Source organism: Protopterus annectens, chromosome 9.part0 (genome assembly GCF_019279795.1).
Source record: "Protopterus annectens isolate FY-2018-M chromosome 9.part0, PAN1.0, whole genome shotgun sequence".
NCBI classification, from domain to species: domain Eukaryota; kingdom Metazoa; phylum Chordata; order Ceratodontiformes; family Protopteridae; genus Protopterus; species Protopterus annectens.
In genome coordinates, this window is record NC_056743.1 from 1,137,600,583 (window position 1) to 1,137,625,388 (window position 24,806).

The following is a 24,806-nucleotide window of genomic DNA, read 5'->3' on the forward strand; positions in this document are numbered from 1 at the left end:
TTAGGTTTTGGGAGTTGGATCTTAAGAGTCTTCCTGGTTTGTACATTACAAAGATATTTGCAAGGGAGGGACAAAGGGATGGGTTTTGATTGAGCTTATGTGCTTGAATGAGCTGGGTATATGTGAGGAGGTTTGGTAGTTTTAGCCAATTCAGTTGGTGAAGGGAATTGCAGTGATGTGTAGAGGCTCTATGTCCTGCTGTGAATTTGGATATTTTATTGTAACAGGATGAGAGGCTTGATTTGAGGGAACTTGTAGGTTGGTAGGGATGGATGCGCCATATAAGAGAGATGGGATAAGGTATGTGTTGGCTAATGTTACCATGGTGGTGGGTGAAAGAAAGCATTTGTTGCGGTAAAGCATACCTAGGTTTTGGTGGATCTCTTTCACATTTGATTGCAGATGTTTGTCGAACTTGAGCTGATTACTGATAACACCAAGAAGTTTACTTTCTGATACAAGTTCTAGGGTAGTATTATTTTTACTAGTTATTGTGAAGGGTTGTGTGAGAGGTTTTGGAGGTATAGAATAACATGAGTTTTGTTTTGGTAGCATTGAGGGCTAGATGGTTATCGAGCATCCACTGTTCAGCGGCAGAGAAAGCGGCTTGAGTTAATATATTAAGAGTTGTAAGGGAAGGGGAGAGGCAGATTATCGTAGAGTCGTCGGCATATTATACGAGGCTGGAGTGAGGGATGGCATGATAGAAGTCATTTATGAATATATTAAATAGTAGGGGGCCCAGAATGGACCCCTGGGGGATGCCTGTGGATGTATTAAGGAAGGGTGATATAGATTTTTTCCATTTAACTGCTTGTTGCCTGTTAGTGAGGTAGCTTGAGAACCACTGGTAGAGGTACGGTTTAAGTTAAGTTTAGAGAGCTTGGTTAGAAGCAGGTCGTGGGAAATGGTGTTGAATGCCTTAGAGAGGTCAAGGAAAAGAGTGGATATAATGTGACTACAGTTACGGGCTTTGTTGATTATTTTGAGGAAGGAGAGTAGGGCTGTGGAGGTACTATGGCCTGGTCTAAAGCCATGTTGTGTGGGGGTAAGAAGCTGGTTGTTGATCAGGTAGGGTAAGAGTTGTTGGTGGACACAATTTTAAAGTAGTTTGGAGATGGGGGATAGAAGAGCAATAGGGCGAAAAATCGGGATGTCATTGTTCTTGCCACCTTTATGGAGAGGGCTGATAAAGGCCTTCTTCCAAAGTTGGGGGACATGGCTTTCTAGGATAGATCAATTTATTAGTATGGTGATAGGCAGGGTGATGACATCGGCTGCAAGTTTTAAGAAGTAGGAGGGGATTTCATCAGGGCATTGGTGCCAGGTTTTAGTTTTAGTAAGAGTTTCTTTGTGGTGGATGTGGTGATGGGATTAATGGTAAAAGGAGGGGGCTGGGGGCATGGTTTGCTGGATGGGGATGGGTTGTTGGTGAAGGGAGTATGGTGGGAAGGAATTACAGAGTTATTGGTAAAGGATTGTGTTAGCTTGTTTGTTTATAGAGTCAATAAAGAAGGATTTAAATTGGGTTGCTAAGTCAAGGTCAGTTGCATCTGGGTCTGGGCAGGGGTTTTCTGGGATTCCGGGGTGTAGGAGTGAAGAAATACCTTTCCAAAAGAGTTTGGGATTGGTATTGTGGTTGGCATGGAGGGTAGAGAAGTAAGCTTTGCGGTCTGAGGTAAGTTTTTTTGACTTTATTACATAATGTTTTGTATTCGGTAAGGGTATTGGAGGTTCTTTGTTTTTGGTATCGTGCCCATGCATCTCGAAGTCTGATGGTAGCTAAAGCGTTCTTAGTTAACCAGGGAACAGGGTTTGTTTTATGCGTTTAGTCTTTAGGGGAGCTAGGGAGTTGAATAGGTCTAAGAAAGAGGAGTTAAAATAGGATAGTGCATTGTCTAGGGGTAAGATTTTTAATGGTGTCCAGTTAGTGTGTTTAAGTGTATTTATGAACGTTTCAGGGTTGAAGTTTTTTAGACATCTAGCGGATATGTAATTGTGGGTTTGTTGTGTCGAAGAAGGAAGGTGATGGGCGAAGGTAGGGAAATGGTCAGCTAATGGGTCTGGGAGAGTGCCACTATCTGAGATATAATGAGGATGTGACACAAGTATCCAGTCTATTATACTTCTGGTAGAAGGGGTCTTTGAGGGTCTGGTGATGATATTGATTAGTTGTGTAAAGTTATACAAATTGATAGTAAGTAAGTTATTGGGTGATTGAATTGTGGCCCAGTTTATGTTACAGTCACCTAGGATTATTGTTTCATGAGTGATGTTGGAGACCCATGACAGAATATTTTCAAGACATGAGACATTATCCCCGGGGGGGGGGTATAGAGGGAGAGAATGAATACGAGTTTCTGCTTGTTTAGATGAAGTAAGGCTGGTATCATTTCTGCCTTACCAAAAGTGGGGAAGGGTTTGGTATAAGGGGTGACTAACAGGGATGCAGAGTATAGGAGTGCTACCCCACCTCCTTTCTGTCATTACGTAGGATTCGGTAGTTAGGTGGTATTACTTCAGTGTCTTTTATGTGGGGTTTGAGCCAGGTTTCTGAGATGGATAGAATGTCTGGTTTATTGTATTGAAGCCAGGCATGAATGTTTGGGATTTTATTACAAAGACTTTGAGCATTTAGTGCTGAGAAGTGAAGGGTTTTCTTGTGGTATGGGAGGGACGGCTTTGTTTTCATAATGTTATATTTGCCAGGAGCAAAAATACAGGATGTGAGAAAGGCCTTAGAATGTCTTAATGTAAAAGTATGGAGCTGTTTTTATTCCTGCTGGTACAAATGATCTCATCTGCAAGGACTCTGACTGTTGGTAGGGAACTTACATCCCGCTTAGACAGCATTGCTTGTACAGGTGTTTGGATATATTTTTCACAAATCACATACAGAAAGCAGTCAGGTCACAGTGATTGAAAAGATTTATTCAGTAAATACCTATATGAAAAAATGTCCCGTTTTTGAAAAAAATGGAAATATAAGACATTCAGACCTAATTTTGGGCACATGCTTAGACAGGACGGTGTGCACTTGTCAAGAACAGGGAAGAGAATTTTTGCAGCAGATATGTTGCAAAACAGGGCTTTTGCCAGGCTGAAAATTTAACAGTTCACAGCAACATATTGCATCTCTGATGGTTGTTAAAGCTATCAGCATTAGTAATATTTTTATTTTTGATTTGAAAATTTGCTGTATTGTTACAAGATTGATGTTGATATTGTTTGTGAAACATGATTAAAGGACAATAACTGGAAACCAGTTCTGTCAGGGTGTAAATGATTTTACTGTAACAGACAATCCAACAAAAATACAGGTGTTATGACAGGGATTAAATATTATGAGACCTGTGATTATTCTGTGTTCTATGATAGCACCAATACTGTAGACTGTATACCTGTAACAATAAATATAACAACTGTTGGAGTGTATAGACCACAAACATCAAGTGCTGATGACCTACAGGAATTCATGTATTTCTTGCAGGAAATGCAGGAGGGAAGAATAATAGTGGCTAGGGACATAAATTTACATGGAACAGACTGGAACAGTATTGATTCAAAGACATATACAATATATCTTCAGGAACAACAATTGCTTCAGATTGCAAAAAAGACTAACAGGGAATGGGACATACTAGACGTCGTTTCTATTCCTAAGAAAATGACTGTTAACTTCATGTCAAGTTTTACCACTATGTAGAGAGATCATGGGGTTATAAAGGTTAAACTGTTTCTGGAAAATTCTGCCAAAACGAAATCTAAATCATTGCACGGAAAAATTAACAAATTATATGGAAGCAAAGCAGTCACTACGCAAACTAATTGGAGTGATGCGTTCAGTGGAAAAACTGCAGAAGGAATGTGCCAAGTTTTGAAAGAGAAACCGAAAAGAAAAAAAAAAATCAAAACATTGTTTAACATTGGGATATAGGTAAAGAACATCGATAGCAGAAGCATATCTAGTTCAACTACTAATGTTGCGCCCCACCCCCTCACCTGTTCAAGTGAAGAGCAAAAAAATACTGCAGTATATCCACCATGTACAATCCACTACCTATCACCCCTCCCACCCACAGCTCTTCAACTGAAGAGCAAAAACAAAGGTCCTCTCCTGGCCGACTACAGTCTCCCTCCTATCCCAAGAGCCAAACAGGTCCAGTTTCTGCACCCTGCCTTTAATCCTCCTCTTTCCTCACAGTTGCTACAGTTTAGACTATGCACAGAGAGCCACAGTGCTCAGGTTTTATTTTTTAAAGAAAGTGTTTTTTAACTTTTAAATTGTAGAAAACTATTTGCTACAATGTAGCAAGCAGTAGCTACAGTTTATAGTCTGCTTTTAGTGCTACACCATTCAAGTTTTCATTTTTAAATGTTTTAATTTGTAGCAGACTGCTTGCTACATTGTAGTAAGAAGTTGCTACAGTTTAGACCACAATGAGGTGTCCTACAGTGCTCAGGTTTGACCGCAAATGCAATACTAGCTTTTAAAAGCTGGTATGTATTAAAGAGTGACTAGGTTGCCCTTCCCTTGCTATGATTCTGGTAAGGAGGATATATTTCCATAAGAACAAGATATTTGATTAAGATGAGGGACAAAAAATATGAGAAATGGAAAAAGACAAACTATAACTTGGAAAACTGAAATGAACAAGATGGACAGACAAATTAAACACAGTGTATTAAACAGGGTTGCCATCTTTTGTTGCGGCAAAAACTGGACTAAGGCCATACCCCTTGCACCACCTATAACTCCATCTCCTCCTTCTCCCTACCCATTTTGTGACATCATTGTCATGGGAGATGAGCGGGAAACATCCTATTGTTCCTGTTTGTGATGCTTTTTTCTGCTGATTTACTATACTTTTCTGTAAAAAAGCAGATTAAATCCACTGATTTAACAAACTCTGATAGTATGTTTCTTTTGAAACAGAATGCTGGAGTTTGTACAGAGTTTTCTGAACTACAGGGCAATCAGTTTGATTTTGGGAGAGTACGGAAAAAAGTGGATAGGTGGCAATGCTAGTGGATCAAGAAACATTTGAAGAAAATTTATATAAATATATTGACCATAACAGGAAATCATTTTATAAATTCATAAACTGTGTGTAGATTCTAAAATGTATTCCCAGACACAACAGATTATAGATATAGTTACAAAGTCATATGCAAAGCAGCTTAAGTCCACAAAGGGTGACAAATTGCCTTAGTAACATCCAGGTAACCTAGGATGCTGAAATAAAATTAGATTATACTGAAAATGAACTGCATGAACAGGACCCAAATAAAGCGCACAGAGGAGATGAAATTACTAATTATGACATGCTAGCACTTCAGCATGAACTTACAGTTCAGTTATAGCAGTTATTCACTAGGTCATTGAAATATGAGAGATTCCTCAAGATTGGGGATAAGCACTTGTTAAACCTGTCTTTACAGGAAAGGGGAGTAGGTCCAACTTAATGTCATACAGACCCATAAGTTAACTGTCATGTTATGGAAAAAATAACGGAAATTGTTATTTTGGATAAATTATTGTTAGAACTGGAAAAGTTGGGGCTTGAAACCATATATCAGCATGCATTTGTTGAAAATAGATCTATAACCACCTGTAACATGATGCTCCGCAACAACATAACAGCTATGAATGAAATATTGTGCAGTGATGTAATGTATATAGACTTACTTGTGGATTTTATAGGGTTGTACACAACACTGATCAATAAATTAGAACAACTAGGTATTGATGCACTCGTGATAAGATGGACAGCTGCATGGCTTACAAATAGGACATGGCAAATATCATACAGCAAATGGACATGTGAAATTCTAGGTTACAGTTAGGGTGTTCCACAGGGCCCTGTCCCAGGCCCATATTTGTTTAGATTTTATCTTTCAGATCTATCTTTTTTTTCATCTGAGATGGTCTACAATTAGTAAACAGAAGACTTGAAAATGGGGTAAACTGATTACATGCATTACAGATAGGGCAAATCTACAAAAGAACTTGACTAAATTGACAGTTTGGCCACAGGAGAATAATATGGTGAGTAATGCATCAAAAACTAAGCATATGAGATTTGGGAGACAGAGACTGAAAGGTGAATATTCAATACAGCACAGAGTGACTGAAACTGTAGATTCACTTAAGGACCAGGGTATATAGGTAGATTCAGCTGTGAGTTTTTCTAATCTTGTCAACCAATTGGTTAATGATAGTTACAGAAAAAGAAGTTATGTCTTACCATAATGTTCCATCTGTATTGTTGATACTCATTCAGTCATTACACATGGGTATCGGTTCCGAGCTCGAGTCAGCTTCAAACTCTCAAGCTAAACTATTACCCACAATCCCCCTCTTCCTGTTACCTCAGATTGAGTTTGCAAGTCAAAGAAGGTAGAGGCTACCTCTGGTCAAATAACCTAAGAGAACCAGATGGTGAGATCCACTAGAAACCACAGGAGGGGGAAGGAGGAAGGGTTGTAATGACTGAATGAGGATGGAATGTTATGGAAAGACATAACTTCTTTATCAGATACTGTTAAATCCTCGTTCATTCCTTACGCATGGGACAGAGTCCCCAGCTACCTCTATTCCTGGGAGGCTCTCATGAAAGGACATTCCTGAGCACCATAGAACTGAAAGATGCTCTTCCCCTGGAGGCCAAATCCAATTTGTAATGACTGATGAAGGTATGAGGCGTAGCCCAAGTTGCAGCTGCACAGATGTCATGTAAAGAAGCTCTGGCATGGAAGGCAGCAGAAGTTGCCACCGACCTTGTTGAATGAGCTTTCATGGTAGTAGACAACGAGATATTACATAGTGTATAAATAAAGGTCATACAGTCCTTCAACCATCTAGCTAATGTGACCTTAGCAACAGCAGATCCTAATCTAGGTCCAGAAAAGGCCAAAAATAACTAACTAGTCAGATTTACGAAAGGGTTTAGTCCTGTTTAAGTAAAAACGGATTTGCCTGTGTAGATCTAGGGTATGTAGGCAATACTCTCCTCTGTTTGAATGATTGGGAAAGAAAACTGGCAATTCAATGGCTTGATTAATGGACATTTCAGAGATCACTTTAGGCAGAAATGACGAATTAGTTCTCAGAAACACTGTCTCTATGAAAAATCAAGTATGGACTCTTGACACATAAAGCTTGAAGCTCAGAAATACGTCTGGCAGAAGTAATAGCAACCAAAAACAAGATTTTCCATGACAAATACTTAAGGTCGCAATAAGAAGCTGGTTCGAAAGGTGACATTGTCAGAGCTTGTAGAACTAATGATAAATCCCATGGTTGAATAGGTTCAGGTGGCTTCAGATGATTCATACCTTTTATGAAGGTCTTACACAATTTATGGGACATAAGAGAGGAATCTTGGGCACACTCATGAAAATTAGAAATTGCAGCCAAATGAACTCTAATGGTAGAGGCCAATAGATCGGATTGAAACAGGTCGGCCAGATAGTCTAGTATTATCGACACTGGTGCTGAAAAGGGGTCTACTTGTTTATCTTTCAGCGAACAGGTAAATCTTTATCACTTGCTCACATAAGTAATTCTAGTGGAAGACTTATGAGAAGCAATGAGAATATAACATACTGGTAAAGAAAGATCATTCTGCCTGGCAATCAAGGGAATTGGAGTAGCCAAGCAGTGAGCTTCAGGCTGTTCAAGTTGGGATGAATCAGGTTCTGTGGGTGTGAGATCAACTCCGGGGTTGGATGGAGAATCCATGGTCGATCTAGTAGGCGAGGCCAAAGGAAGGGGAACCAAATCTGTCGAGGCCAATATGGTGCTATAAGGATCACCTTGCTCTTCAACCGACGGGCTTTCTTCAAAAACTGGGGAATGAGGGGAAAGGGTGGAAAAGCGTAAAGAAGACCTGAGGGCCAGTCATGGACTAGAGCATCCCTGGGTGACTGTCCCGGAGGGGAAATCAGGGCGAAGTAGTTGCTGCATTAGTTGGTCAGGGATGCAAAGAGGTCGCAGCAAGGATGGCCCCAGTGGTGGAAGATCTCCGCCGCTATCAATGGATTTAGGGACCACTCGTGAGGTTGAAGAATGCACCTGCTGAGTTTGTCTGCTATCACGTTGGAACTCCTGGGAATGTGCGTTGTTAGAAGAAAACGGTTGGTAGCCATCGCCCACTGCCATATCCTTATGGCCTCTCGACAAAGGGGGTAAGATTTGGTTCCACCTTGCTTGTTGATGTACCAGACCACCGCCATGTTGTCTGATCAAATCGCAATTGTCCCAGATGGCAGAAGGGGATGGAATGCTTGTAACGCCAGAAGCACCGTCCTCAGCTCTAGAACATTTATATGCAGATGGGCCTCCAGTTCGGACCAAGTGCCTTGGACTGTCTGTCCCCGACGTAGTCCCCCCCACTCCATCAGGGAGGCATCCATGGTCATGTGGCCTTGGGTTGCTGGGGGGAGAAAGGGCGAGACCATTGTGAGAGATTGTGTGTCATCCACCAATTTAAATCCTGTTTGCACCTGTGGGTTACTCGAATCATGGCTGAGAAGGAAACCATTGGGTGAGCAGTACCCATTGTAGAAGCCTCATGTGAAACCTGGCCAGGGGAATGGTGATGGAGGCTGCCATGGAACCCAATAGCTGTAGAACCGAGTGAGCTGTGGATTTTTCCTTTGAAAGGATTGGAATTAGTTGTTGCTTTATCCTTAGAATTCTGTGCTCTGGAATAGCAGCTCTGCAGTTTTTTGTGTCCAAGATAACCCCTATGAATTCTGCCGACTGAGATGGGATGAAATTGGATTTCTGCCAGTTTATGCCTAGCCTTTAAGCAGCGAGGAGAGAGTATGCCAGGGCTTTTTCCAGTAGATGTCTGGTGGGGGCAGAAATGAGCCAGTCGTCTAGGTATGGAAACACCTGAAATCCTTGAAGTCGCTAGTGAGCTGTGACAACTGCCATGCACTTTGTGAACACTATGGGGGATGTAGAGAGTTCGAAGGGCAGTACTCTGAACTGGTAGTGACTGGCTCCCACACAGAAGCAAATAAATCTTCTTGATGGCATGTCCACCTTTATGTGGTAGTATGCATCTTGAAGATCTATAGAGCACATCCAATCATCTTTTTCCAAAAGCGGAAGGATAGACTGTATTGTGACCATCCAGAATTTTTGTACTCTTACAAACTTGTTCAGTACACTGAGATCCAAAATTGGTCTCCAGTCCCCGGTTTTCTTTGGCACCAAAAATAGTCTTGAGTAGAATCCGGATCCTATCTGGTCTGGAGGGACTATTTGGATGATTCTCTTTCTTAGCAGCTTTTCTTTCTCTAGTGCTGCTTCTTCCCTTTGACTGGGTGGAACGTCGGGAAGATTTTTTGAAGGGACAGTACAAAGATCGAAGGGGATAGCCTCTGGTTATAATCCTTTGAACCCAGGAATCTATGGTAATGGTTAGTCAGGCAGAAGGGTACAAGGAGAAACGTCCCCCAACCACCTCCACAGGAAAGGAGTTGGACCGCTCTTCAGGAGCTCTGGTAGGATTGACCAGGGAAATAATCCCTGGAACCCTGGTTACACGGACCCCATCTGTCCCGAAAGGATCGTCTTCCCTGTGAGTTTCCCCCTCTGCCTCTGGGGGAGAACTCGGCCTGTGTGTCACGGAAAGAACCCTGAGATTTCTTGAACCATATCTTCCCCACTCTTTTGGTTTTGGGAGAATAACGGATACCTATGGCAGAAAGGGTCTTACCATCCTGTTCACATCTGGCCAGGGTGCTTTTAACTTTGAGCCCAAACAACGAGGAGGCCTCAATGTGGGCATTAAGAAAAGAAGACTTAAAGGGTTCCGCAAAGTTGCACAAGTGCATTCAGGCGTGTTGTCTCAAGACCACAGCTGAACCCACTGCTCTAGCTGCTCCTTCTGATGCGTGAGATATCAGTCGCATAGAGGAGTTTGATATAAATTCAATGGTGGTCAGCTGAGAGGCCACTTTGTCATGGACCTCATCAGACACAGCACCAGCCAAGGTTTCAGAGAGCTCAGAAACCAGATCCCTTTTAAGCCTGGTAAAACGTGCCATATAATTCAGGGACCTGACAGAAAAGGTCGCTGAAGCAAAGGTGCACTTCCCTATTCTGTTCAGGGCCCGGGACTCTGTTAGGTGGATGGACAGTCTGGCTTTCTTCTTCTGCCAGATCCTTTTTTTGTTGTGGCCGCCACCACCAAAGCATCCACAGGAAGACCTTTGGACCAATGGGGATCCGAAGCAGGAGGGAACAAGATCTTATCTGGCCTCCGGGGAATAGCTTTGACAGTATCAGGAGCCTTCCAAGCATGCTGCACGATGAGCCGGACAAGTTCATCGGCAGGTGGAGTAACCCAGGAGGTAGGGGGCCGGGTGCGAAAGGCCTGCAGGAACACAAATTCCTCACAGGTCGGATTAGAGGACTGCCAGTCACTCTCTGTTTCAGGAGTTTGAGGATATCACCAAAGGATACCTCAGAGGGATATCACCAAAGGATACCTCAGGAGGGTGACCGAGGGGATCCTTCCCCCTCATCGAAATCTGTGTCTTCGGTGAGGGACTCCTCTGTGGAGTCCCATGTGCTTCCTCTTACACGAACTTTTCCGGTGGACCTCCTCAGCAGGAGAAGCTGGAGAAGACCGTGGAAAAGGGGATTCCTGAGGTAATATGTCCTGCGGCCTTTGCACCTGGTGTCCGCTAGATAGGACTTGTGAAACCAGTGTACCAGAGGAGGGCAGAGGTATAGACAGTCCGGTATAGCCAGCAGCAGCCAAAGCCTTCTCCATCAGTTGGAAGGCTGGTCCACCCGAAGAGGAGTGTATGTCTAGGACAGGGGTCACCCCTCCCCTCAGTGGCTCAGCCTGCCAACCCGGAGTCCCTGGATGGCTGTGGAGCAGCAAGCTATGTGTGTCACAGCTGACATCCTAGGTCGTAGCAAAACTTTCCTGCCATGAAGTCAACTGCGGTTCCTTAGTGAGATCCATAAAGGGAACCGCAGAAGGGGAAGACTGTGCTACATCCATGGACTTCAAAGGCAATGAAGGAGGAGAATAAGAAGGGGTCTTTGGAGATGGGTGATCACCTCCCAAGGAAGGATAGTTCCTGAGGGGTGGAATACCTCTGGCCAAGAGTACCTGGTCGACAAGACGGAACACATCATGTTCGGAAAGGCTTCTTGTGGACCTCACGGAGATGGAGGGAGAAAAAGGCCTGTCCACAGAAGAGGCAGACTCGGCGCCCATCCCATCTGACAGCACCAAGGACAACGGTGCCGAGAGAGACCGGACTACTGTTGTCTGCACCGAAGAAGTCATTGGTGCTGAGGTCATTGTCTGCACAGACACAGGGATCGGTGCCCAAGTGGTTGTCGGTGTCAAAGCTGGAAAAGACAAAACTGGAGTCAACAATAAAGGCACGGGTTCCGAGGAAGATCTTGGAGCCGACGCGGTCAAGGTCTGCACCGATTGAACAGTTGGTGCAGATACAGTGGCAATGGTCTGAACAGAGGAGCCCCTCGGTGCTGATATACAGAAGGCTGCAGGAGAAGACGGAGCCGAAATCACTACTGGAGCCGAAGGTCTAGGCACCAAAAGCACTGGGGCTGACAGAGAGCTCCGGAGCCGAAACTTTAGCCTTTTTAGGTTTTGGTTGGCGGGAGTCCCTAGCCGGGGACGAAGGCAAAGATTTAGCCTTAGTAGAAACATCCATTTTTTTATGGGCTCTAGGAGGGGTTGAGACCTCTGACCCAGAAATAGCCTCTGAAAAGGGAGATTTTAGAAGTCCCTTCAGTATCAGCTTGTTTTTCCTTTCCAACAAGGTTCTATTAGAAAAGTTCTCACAAATAGTACAGGGTGGGTCAACAGACAAATGGGAAGCTCCCAAACAATAAGCACACAAAGAGAGTGTACATCAGAAGTAGGCAGCTTGTGTCCACAATCATATCCCCGGACTACCTTTTTTATCTGCCATGACAGCAAATTAATTAATAGAAAAGTACCAACAATGGTACAAGAGAGTACCCGAAGGGAAAAAAAAAAAAAAAAAAAAAAAAACATCAGAAGCTCGCTATGCTTTATAGAAATGCTAACTTTCTATCATTAGCTACAAGACAAAAACTCACCTCTACCTTCCTTCTACCTTCTCTATTGTATGGTGCTCCTCTTCTAATCAACCTCACAGCTTCTATCTCCTCAAAACTTGAAAGTTGCTACAACAAAATCGCCTAATTCGCTACTAACTCTACTCATTCTACACACCACTGCATCTCCCTCCATAGTCTTCAATGGCTAGAACTCCCTAATCATCTTGACTACCTCCAACTTACTACTGCCCACAAACTAATTTTTTAAACCCACTGCTTGCCCTGCACTAATCTAATATCTTGCCTTTCTAAGATCAAGCCACCAAAATCTTCTTTCAGTGCATAAACCTAAACGACCCCCCTGGCCACCGTCTACTTTCTTATACTATAGCAAAAAAATGGAACTTGCTTCCTCCCCTGCTAAGAGTCACTACAAGCCCTGAACAATTCAAATCTCTACTCCATTCTCACCTCTCCCAAAACTGGAAATGTAATTGTATACTTCCTACCTAGATCCTATTACATCCCGGTTTCAATTTTTCTCCCTCCTGCCCCTCTTCTTCCAACTCTTTCTTCAAGCTCCCCACCCTCTACTTCTTTATCTTCTTTCCCCCTGTATAAACTCTATGTAAATTCTTTTTATATCTTCACTTCCCCACTGCCTATATGCCTATTCTTGCACTGCATCTTTTACCACAAACATAAAATGAATCTTTGTCTAACTGTTCTTTTTATCGTCCTCCTGGCATTCTCTGCACCTCCTTTTTCCTACACTTTTCCTCTGATTTACTTCATCTGCATTTCATATCTATGTATATTTTTCTTCTATGCTAACAATACAAGTGTATAAAAATGTTATTTTTACTTGTTTGTAAATTGTTTAAGTGTGCAATGTGTTTAGGAATATGGAGCTTTAAGTGTGCAATGTGTTTGTAATATGGAGCTTTTCTCCCCGGGCCTCCACTAAAAATGGGCTTTCAGGCCCAGTGGACTTCCCCGGTTATCAAACTGGAAATAAATAAAAGAAATAATAGAGAGAGAAAGGGAAAAAGATTGCCAACGATAGTAAAGAGAGAATACCTTGCTGAAACAGTAAAGAAAAAGCAGAAAAACCTGGAGAAATTATGAACGTTACATGTGATAGGGTAAGAGACAATAAAATATGAACTTTTCTGACAGAAAAGTAATCTGTAAAGCTATTGAACAACAATTGACTGTACTTAGCTCAAGAGAAGTAGCTTGACATGACCGAATGGCAACACGCAAATGAAATCTGAGGTGAGAGGGGGATTGTGGGTAAGAGTTTAGCTCAAGAGTTTGAAGCTGACGCGAGCTTGGAAAATGGCCAGCTCGGTTCTGAGCTTGGAACAGATACCCATGCGTAAGGAATGAACGAGGATTAACAATATCAGATCTATAGGTTATATAAAAAGATTGATAAAGTCTAGGAAATCAGAAATGGTGAAATCATTGTTTGTTGATTACATTACACACAAACCTGAGTATGGAATAACAACATGGAAACCTTATAAAAAAACAAGCATGAGTACATTGGAAAGACTTCAGCAGAAATATATCAAGGGTGTCTATGGATGTGAAAATTTAAGTTATTATGAACGACTAAAATATTTGAACTTGTACAGTGTCTCATACAGACCTTTAAGAGAATACCTTATTCAGGTATATAAAGCATTTAGAAACCACCAAAAAAGTAGCAGAGAATCATTACACAGCCTGTGTAGAAGATTATATATATGACAGGTGTACTAATGGGTTCTCGGAGAGTAGCTAAAGCAAAATGATGCATGATGCAAGCAAAAATTGAGGGTGATGCTACTCAATGCTAGAAGTCTAAATCTCAAAATGCACTCACTCGAGGCACTCCTTAAAATGGAGAACATAGATATCTGTGCAGTGACCGAGACCTGGTTCAAGGCTCCAGAGAGCGCCCCTGCACTACCAGGCTATAACTCATACCACACTTTTCGGCCATGTAATCTGGACCAGAACACCAAAGGCGGAGGTGTGTCCATATTCATTAAGGATATCCACACCTCCAGGCTAGTTGCTCAGCATAATGCAGCCGAGGTTATCCAAGTGCAATTAACTCTGGGCAAAACTGCAATCCAAACTGTAGCTTGCTACAGATCCCCCACCATGCTCCAGGATTCCCACCCCTCTTTTCTTGATGTACTGGAAAATATTAGGTTTCAACCAAACACCCTAATAATGGGTGATTTCAACTACCCTACCATTAACTGGGAAAAATACTCATGTACCAACTCCTTCGCTCAACACTTTCTGGAATTCATAAACTCAAATGCCCTGGATCAACTTATCCACACCCCAACCAGGGGCAACAATATCCTAGATCTAGTCATTACCAACATGAGTGACCAGTGTTCCACACCTGAAGTCAATGCCTCATTGGTCCGATCTGACCATAAGCCAATTACCCTAGATATCCACATCCTGCCCCCAGCCCCATTAAGGAAACCACGATAAAAAATTTCCCCAAAGCCAACTTCATGCTTCTTAAGACAGAAGTGGTCAACTTCATGACACCCATGCAGATGGACAACACAGTTACGACTACTGAATCCTATACAATTGCACTTTATAAGCACTTACACAAGTGCATGAATTGTGCTATCCCAAACAGAACCAAGACGCTATCCTCAAAAAAAAGGAAGCCAATCTGGTGGTCCCCTGCCATAAACAAACTGTACAACAGAAGGAAGAAACTGTTGCAAAAGAGAGTAAAATCCCATGAGTGGAGGAGCTCCCTGGTCAGCCTCAGTAAGAAGCTGCGATCCCTGATAAAATCCTCCAAAGCTAGTTACGAAAACAAAATCGCCACGGATTCTAAAGACAACCACAAAGCATTCTATAGCTATGTCAAGAATCACAATGGCAACACTCAGATCTGCTCTGAGTTACAGCACAATGGCACTAAATATACAGACCCAATTGATATTGTCAACATCCTGGCAGATAGGTTCAGTGCTAACTTTACCCCCCCTCTCACCCCCTAAAACTTTACCCCCCCTCTCACCCCCTAAAGAGCCCATCTCTATACCGGAAGAATGCAAAGTTCCTGTAATCACAGCTGCACAGGTAAAAACCACACTCTCCAAAGCCAAGAACACATCATCCATGGGACCAAACAACATCCCAGGCTGTGTTCTACAAGAAACTACAGAACAAACTGGCATCCCACCTAAGTACCATGTTCAATCATAGCCTCACCTCAGGCTTTGTGCCCACTGAATGGCGCACAGCGACTGTTATCCCACTCCACAAGGGAGGAGCCACCATGGACCCAAGGAACTACCGCCCCATTAGCCTGACGAGCCTCGGTCTGCAAGGCCATGGAACGTATCATCATGGAACGTATAAACAAAGACAGTGGTAATCTCCAAACTCTGGACCCCACCCAGTTCGGGTTTGTAAAAGGCAGATCATGTCTCCTAAGCCTGATAAGACTTCTTTGAAGCAGTCACCAAAGCCGTAGATGAGGGTAAGGTGGTTCACACAGCCTATCTAGATCTTGCCAAGGCTTTCAACACCATCCCCCACTCTGGAATTATACATAAATCAACTAGGTATAAATCCCTATGACACAAGATGGACTGCCAACTGGCTCACTGACAGAACCCACACTGTGAAAGTAGCAGACTCCAAGTCCGACTTCAGACCAGTGACAAGTGGAGTACCACAGGGTTCAGTCCTGGGTCCTGGGTCCTCTCCTGTTTGGTATCTACTTCTCTGAAGTACAGGCTAACCCAGAAAGTCTTTGGCTAACGAAGTTCGCAGATGACTGCAAACTAGGAGCCAAAATCAAAACTCCTAACGATGTGGACATCCTACAAAAGGGCCTCACTGAGACAGATGCCTGGTGTCAAAGCCATGGCCTCAAGCTCAATGCCAAAAAGTGCATTGTCATCCCCTTTGGTAAAAACTCTTTACCCATGAACTACAACATAGGCGGTAGTATACTTAACACCGAAAGTGTGATAAGAGACCTTGGGACACAGGTGGACAGTAGTCTCTCCTCTGATAATCACATTGCCACAGTAGTCAGGAAATCTTTCTACGTGGCACACCTCATCACAAAAGTTTTCTCATCTAGAAAAAAAAAAGAGGTCATTTTTTCTCTCTACTCATCACTCATTAGACCCATTATAGAGTACAATACCCCTTTTGGTATGTACCTCACAAGACATCTACAACAACTGGAAAGGCCGCAGAAATACCTCACAAAGAGGATTACCTGCCTCAAACAGATGCCCTATGCAGACCATCTCAAAAAACTCCAGCTTTTCTCCATCGCATATCGCTTACTCAAGAGGTGATCTCTGCCCAACATACAACGCTATGTCAAACCCAGAGCTGTTGGACATGCTTCACTTAAAGAAATCCCAATCCCTCTGAGCTACACGCTCTAAGGACCTAAACCTTGTCACCACAATAAACAGAACATGCCGGACGGATAGATTCCTGTCCCAGAGACTTCCCATACTCTGGAATAAAACTACCTATCTATATCAAACAAAGCTCCTCATTAGCACTCTTCAAGAAAAATCTTGACGATTGGATGGGAAATAGGAAATTCACCCGGGGGATCACTTCTGTGGCTCTGCTCGACAGTGGCTCAGGAAAATAATTTTCTTGGATGGCAAAAGCCAGAGTCCTTTTTGGCTGGGCTTGTCTAGGCCCTAGGGCTGATAGCCTAGTACCTACCTATGAACCTATGGAAAACACTACCAAATTATATTAAAGCAAGCACTTGTTAGACAATTTTAAGGATAACCTAGACACTTATTGGAATAAATGTTTTGGTATATTGGCAAGCTAGAATGGCATTATTATCCACTCCTGAAATATGTATGTATGCGTGATTGTGGCTACCCCTAACAAAATTCTGCAATCTACCCTAGCTGAACACTGGCATACAGCCAAGTTCAAATATACAGCAAGCCCAGCTCAGTTGTGTGGCATTTAAACATTTTTAAATCACTTTGTCATTGTTTTGACTCACTGTCATACATGCTACCTCATTAACAGCCGTTATTACATAACATGGCCGACCGCATTATTTGGCCTAGCCATGTAATGTAACTTGCTTTTCTGAATTGCACACACCCTGTGCATAGCCAGTTGTTATTCAAATTCACTTAGTCCAATATGGCAAAGTTTTCTGAATCTGTCTCTTGTGTTTGTTGCGTATGCAAGACTATGATGCCACATGGAAAACATTAGTGATGTTCACTACAGAGAATGCGTACAAGTCTGACAGGTATACCTTTTGGATTTACAACACAGAAAGAAGCAATTCCATTATGAAGGAAGCTAGGATAGTGGTGCACACTATTAGCAAAGGAAGGCATAAAGCTTTGGTTAGTTTCCCTAACCACATTAGTGATAGTAAATTATGTGCTACCAAAGAAATGAAATTACAATATTGAATGGATAGGATGACTAGAGCAATTTGATGGGAATAAATGAGGACAGTGGCAGAAGGGGCACATGACAGCAGGTAAAACAGTATGGTTTACCATTTTTTAATATGTAAATAGAATGCCAGCGTTAGCTCGATAGATGACTTCATATGGAAATGTAATTGCTTGTTACACAGATATGCTAAAAATGTTAGCATTTAGGATATTTTCATGGCAGAGTTTTCACAAATACTGTTACGCTCCAAAAATCTAAGAAGTCTATTCTTCAACGTTGGTCATCATTAGTGCAGGTGTGAAGAAAATATATTAGGGCGGTAGGAGTATATCTTTTGATCATAAACAAGTCTAGTGATTTTTAATAAAGCTTTCGAGAAGTTACTGTTGAGAACTTTGCAAAAGGAAATAATATTGACGAAAATGCTTATGCTACTGGCATATGAAAAATATATCTCCTACACTAAATTAGAAGAACCAAGATTTATGTTGCTTTTGATTACAAAGCAAATTATCACACAAAAGTGGAATTCAAGTTCAATACAAATATTCATGGATGTGACTGGAATAATGGATACATTGGTTAATGCGAAGAATCATAGTGCACAGAAAAATTCATTTTGATTTTAGACATTGTAAAGAAAAATTCATGACAGAAGTATGTAGCTAGATGGTTGCCAGGAAAAATATAAAGAAATTCAAATACAAATTTAAATTTCTGAAAATGTTGGGGTTGTATTGAGTGCACTTGATTGGACTTGGCTGTTAATAGTGTAACTTTATATGGGGAGCCCTCTAATCGATAGGGAGTTGCCTTTTATCATTTTACATATTGTACTTATGTTCAAGTAAAGACTAATGCAAGACAGTTAAAAGAATGTTAGCTAATTGAGATGTCTGTGTTACAGTTCATATGAATTTAATTACTACTATCAAAAAGTGTATAGACAAAATAGGTTCACGTGCATGAACTAGGAAAGTTAACCATTTAATAATATCAAAGGCAGAATGCATCAAATGTTTCGTTATTTATTTTAATTTGTTCTGTTTTTATTATATGATGTTATGTTGCATGTTTACAAAATGAAAGCAATAAAGACGTGTTTTCAAATAAACAATTTTACTATTTACATGAGGAGTAGAAAATGTCAAAATGGGTTCATGGCAATCAAGGTTCGTGAACGCCAGAAAGTTGTAAGCATGGCAACTCATAGGATACAAGGTTCATAGGTTAGCCTACTACCCTTGTGGGCCATTTTAAGCCTAGCCAATTGCCCAACTTGAGAATCAAACCCCGCACCTTGTGTCTGTAAGGTAAACGCCTTAACCATTATGCCAGCCTCCCAACTCAACCTATGAACCTATATATGCCAATCATATGTAGGATTGCTGGTAACCTGCAGCACTTATTTCTCTATTTTCCAAGTCAGTTCTGAACTAGTTTTTAGTTTAAATATCACAGATTCCAGATAATATATTTGTAGTCAGCTCCATGATACAAAAAGATGAAACTTTTAGTATGACCCAGATGGCTAGTGGCCCAACATCTATGAGACAATAACAACATTAAAATGCTGAACCACTGAAATACAAAATTAATTTATTGAAGTTCAGCACTTTTATCCAATATTAATCAGGACTTCATCAGAACAATTACCAACATAGCTATTAATAAAGCAATGTCTTTTGGCTTTTCCCGGTTAGGGGTCACCACAGCAGATCACCGGTCTGCAGACTGACTGGCAGTGGAGTTTTTAAGGTGTTGAGTTGCCAGCCCGGAGCCCAGCCTTCACAGAAGGCAGACACACGTGCGTACCTACTGCATGTCTTTAATACACAAATGTTAATAGATTTTGATAGATCTTACAGTGTTCTGAGACTATTTTAATCAGCTGATTCACATGACAATGAAAGTTATACACGTCTTTTTAAATGTTTAATGGTATGTTCTGATGAAGTCTTAATTAATATTGGATGAAAATGCTAAATTTCATTAAAAATTTTTCTATTATTTTGGTGGTTCAGTATGTTTGTGTTTTTCTTGGTTTGTGTGTTTACACCTTTTGGTCTCTGGAACACTGATGTTTTGTGGTTTATAAAGCAGCTGATATAAGGAGTATATAATGGTAGGGATAGAAAGTGATGAGACAAAGCCAGCTTATCACTTTCAGGGAATAGGCTGTGGGGACATGCCTGGGTGCATGGCCTGAACACAAGCTTCACTGGTGATTCCAGTACCAAGATGAAAGGCAGTGGGTGCACTTAAGATGTGTATGTGTGTGTGTGTGTGTGTGTGGGGGGGGGGCAAATGAAGGGCATATTAGCATATAGGTGGAGAAAGCACTGCACCCTCCCCCTTGTGAATAACCCTAGTACACCACAGATGAGTAAGGCTTAAATTAAAAACATAGCTGTCTGCAGAATGATGCCCTTATTTCCACTTCTGTGGCAGTAGGGGCACTCACGGCCTGATGGCCAAAATGTCCACATTACACCTTACAATATGTGGTGACTGCAGAGAGAAAGCAGCTACTGGGGAATTGTTACATTTTAATTTAAATAGTAGTAACTAACACCCCAAGAAATTTTGTTATTTCTAAAGAATGTACAGCAATATGAGGCAGTGAGTATACTACAGCTACAACGTTTTGCTTTCATAGGTTCATAGGCAGGTACTAGGCTATCGGCCCAAGGGCCTACTACGTAAGCCTAGCCAGCAAGATTCCATAGCTTACGCTACCCAAAGAAAGTTATTTTCCTGTGCCACTGTCCAGTAGAGACACAGAAGTGATCCGCGGGGTGTATTTGCCATTTCCCATCCACTCATCAAGATTTTTCTTGAAGAGTGCTAATGAAGATCTTTGCTTGACATAGATGGGTAGCTTGTTCCAGAGTATAGGAAGTCTCTGGGACAGGAATCTATCCCCCAGCGTGTCCGGTTTATTGTGGTGACAAGGTTTAGGTCCGTCGAGCATGTAGCTTGTGACTATCATGTGACTATCAAAGGAGAGACTACTGTCCACCTGGGTCCCAAGGTCTCTTATCACGCATTTGGTGTTAAGTAGATTGCTGCCTATGTGGTAGTTCATGGGTACAGAGTTTTTCTGAGCATCATTTCTTTTTCTGTTTGTTAGGAACTGCTAACATTAAGAGTGCTAGGTGCCAACAACTCCCATTAATGTAACAGCTGTATCAGTTGCATCAGTTTTTTCAAAGGCTGACTGTAATTTCTGACTTTCAACATTTTAATAACTAGCTTTAACAGTGGAGTTGCCTCTGAGAAAAGACAAAGTAACACCTATACCTCGGTCTAGAGCCCACATTTTACAGACTGTACCACCTTGCATGAATGTGCTTACTGTTACATGTGTAAGTATTATAGCTGTGGACGGTTTTATGCCACTTAGAACAGACTCAGCATATCTCTCCACTTTCTCGATTTTTGCTTCAATATTTTGCTTATCTCCTTATAAAATGTCTGTATGTGTTATTTTACCTTTGTAACAAAGTATTGAATTAAGGGCCAAGGCCAGCAATGACAGACACAGAGGTTATAGACTTAATATTCTTCAGAAAATGCACATTAATCCACTTTTCTAAGTGAATAGTGATTACATAAACTGTCAAAGATATTGAACTTTGACCTCTGTTATTTTTGGCACTTTCCCTCATTCTAGAGCCAAGAGGTTTGAGAGCCATGGAATGCTATAAGCAAAACTATATGAAACTGGGAGAATCATAGTGTGTGGATTAATAGTCTGCATTAAGCTGTTTAGGTTTCTATGAAGTGTGTATAAAGGGCAATATATATATAAATCAAGAGAAGGGTATACATATACAGCTACAGTATTTGGACAATTAAGTGTGTGTAGAAAAAACATTAGGAAAGAGTTTTACTTTTTTATTGTGAGGTGGGATAAGAATTACAAATACAATGTTCGAGTAAAAAAATTACAATTTTGGGTTATATCCCGACCTCAATGCACCACCTTAAGAATCACTGTTTAACCAATCACTTGCAAACTTTCCGATGAACTGTAACTAGTATGCAATCTGCTTAAAATAGCAAATTGAAATGTAGAGTGACCAAAATCTTAAAACAAGTGACCAAAATACCAGACTTACTCAAAACACTACAGCTAACAGCAAGAATGCCTGCACAAAGCAAACAGTCAGGTTCACACACCAAAAAGCATATTCTAAATATGGTTAGACAGGCAAGATACAAGCCTCAAATTCTCTAAGATCTGCACTTAGCATCTTAAAAATAACATGTAAAAACAACATCATGTTGATTCACTCTTCATATGTACCACTTCTTGCAATGCTTATTCTTCTACCAACCAAATGTTACAATGAACACAGCCTAGCACCTTGTCATTGAACTTACTACTGTGCTATCTTCTACAAACTCTACTACCTTCACGGATGCACCCATTGTACGTACTGAATATAGCACGTAAAATGAAACAAAGCTACCAACAGCAAGCACACAGTCAGTGTATTAACACCAGCTTTATTTATCTATTATTTAAATGGGCAAATGGAGGGATTCATAATGGATGCTTTTCATTAATGTCATGAGCAACAGGCATCACTGTTGATAAGTATAAGATCAAGACGAGGCATGTAAATGGGAAAACATCAGCAAATTATTTACATAGCTACATCACCAATGATTAATGACAAAAGAATGCCACGATACAGACATGTACAACACATGAGCTTGTTCCACCTTTCCTTACAGCAGGTCAAGGAAGAGAATACACAAAATCTACAGAAACCCAATTATTACCATATACAAATATATTCTTGTATTACTAAACAGGAATGTACATTCAAATACTCTTAAATACAGAGGTCTATAGGTCACGGAGTACTAATATAGTATTAAGTAAAATTATAGATTGATATAACTAGATATGTTACTTATAAAATACACCTCTGTAAGTACATGCCCTTCTGAATCAATATGCCCTGGGCTAAGGTTCATTTTGGGTTAGATCACCTACTTCACTTCTAACTGAATACAGAAGAATAAAATGTCTGGTTGTCACATAAAATAAAGAAAAATAAGTCAATAAAAAGAAGTATCACTCACCTCAGACACTTGCTGCATTGCTTCTCTTCCCAGTAAGTTCTTTAGGCCTTCCTGAAGATACTGGAGCAATTCTGCAAGAAATCCTGGGGAATCAGATACTGAACCTTGAGTCTTCTGCTTGGAATAGGCAGAATACGGTTTATCTGAAACATGAGCTTTAACTTGGGCATTTAACAAATACAAAATTACCAAAGCAAGGAAACAGCGATTGCATGTTTCTTTAGTTCTGCTGGGCTGCATGTTCTTTCAGTTAGCACGACACATGGAAAGCAAGGAAGTTTGTAGACCTACTGTTTCGAGCTACAGCCAAACACACTGCCTACATACATACAGGAAGAGGTGATGAGTCACAGCTGCATGTCTGTTGGGAGATGTAGTTTTCTCTTCTGTTACAATTTTAACCATAGCTGAGATTTAAAGAAACAGAAACAAAGAAATTATAGCAACAAGAAAACACATCGCTTACAAATGAAATTCAGCAGCTGTCTAGAAGTTACAATTACTTGATAACCAAGTGAATACTCATTCTCAGGTTATTTACTTATCCTGCCTACTGATTTTCTATAACAAACCTCTTTGCACTTTTGTAATGAAATGTTGGTCACTACACTCAAAATTCATGGGGTTATTTCTGGAATATGTACTCATCACACAAGAAGCATTTTTCACAAGTGACACTGAGGAAAAAAACAGCACAATTACACAGGAAAAAAAATAAAAAAAAAAGAAAATTAGTTGCATTCATCAGCACGACAAATTTAGTAAACAAACAGGTTGATCATAAGACTGAACACAGGAGGACAAGGAGTGGAAAGGAACAAGCCGCAACAATGGGAGCCGCATTCCTTAATATTAAAATAAAAATGTAGGGCCTTTTAAAAATCCTGATAGTTTTACTTAATAGGCTGGATTCAATAAAGCTTACACTACGTGTACACTATGCATAAATGATATGTATTCAATAAAATTATCATACTTTTTTGCAATTTCTAGTCACTCAGAAAGATTACACTAAGTGTACATGTAGTCTACACTTTGTGGTAACCCGATGAATCCCTGTCAATATTTAAAGCTGCAAGAATATCAGTAGGAAAACTAAAATTGTGAGGGAGAAGGTGTGTGTTATGTCTGTGTTGTCTGTTGACTCAGAACAGTGTACACTTAGTGTAGGCTTTATTGAATCCGGCCCAATGTTTACTTGTGTTCTGCTCTATAAAACACTTGAAACTTCATATTCTTCTATGGGTGCAACATATTTATGAGATGTAACATGTACACAGAAACTTAAAATAATTTACAGTGGAAAGTTTCTTGTAATGAGGAACACCTATGAGGTACTACTTAGGTAAGGAAACTGACTGAACCTACTAAGGCTCATCATCAACAAGCTATGAACCAAAAGTATGGATATGTTCGCTGGCACTCATTTGTATACTCTTTACTATTTTCTCTTTGTTAAATGTTTCCTGAGGATCATGATAGAGAGCACTATGTTATGTGGGGCCACCTAATAAATAAAAGTAAGTATTATACAAAAAACATGCAGTATACCAAAGACTAGGCTGTGAGTAGCAATAATGACTGATAGGCCTATACATTTTACTTCTCAAGATTTAAACCACATATTTAACATTCAAGCCAAGATTTTCTCAAGTTCTAGTCCTTGGGAGATTTTGTATAATAAATGCTGCAAGGCATGATGGCTTGGAGAGGATAGCGCTAATTGTGTGTGAATGGAAAGAAAGTCTGCAGTAACACCGTAAGTGAACTTAGGAAAATAACTTTATAACTGAGAATGAAAGGCATCATTAACAAACTTGTTTTACCTTATTTACTGTTGGCTGTTTGCGCTCCACAAGCCACAAGTGGTCAAGTTGCCACTACATAGATATGTATTGACTTCTTCTAATTTTCCCTATATCCACAGATGACCATCAGCTGCCACCAGCTCCTCTCCTCATTCACTGTGTCTACTAGAACCTGCTTTAGCCTCTCTTGGGCTCAACTTGGCCGTTTCCAAGGCTGATGAGGAGACTACATATGGTGGTGCAACATCCTACTGCAGCCAGAGAGTGTGTCCCAACTCCCCCATCACCCTGTAGCAGTCTTACAAACTCAACTGCTGCCTTAGGGAAGTGTATGCATGCTTCTGCACATG

At 41.0% G+C, this 24,806-nt stretch overlaps 1 protein-coding gene across 1 annotated transcript in view; it reads right to left on the reverse strand.

Moving 5' to 3' along the window:
* LOC122811867 (transmembrane protein 109-like) overlaps positions 1-23,006 on the reverse strand; it is a 226,574-nt gene extending 203,568 nt beyond the window's left edge. Inside the window, exon 1 of the mRNA XM_044083997.1 lies at positions 22,649-23,006. Coding sequence (XP_043939932.1) covers positions 22,649-22,888 — 240 coding nt within the window. The 5' untranslated portion in view covers positions 22,889-23,006. The remainder of the gene's footprint in view (positions 1-22,648) is intronic.
* Positions 23,007-24,806: the final 1,800 nt, after the last annotated feature.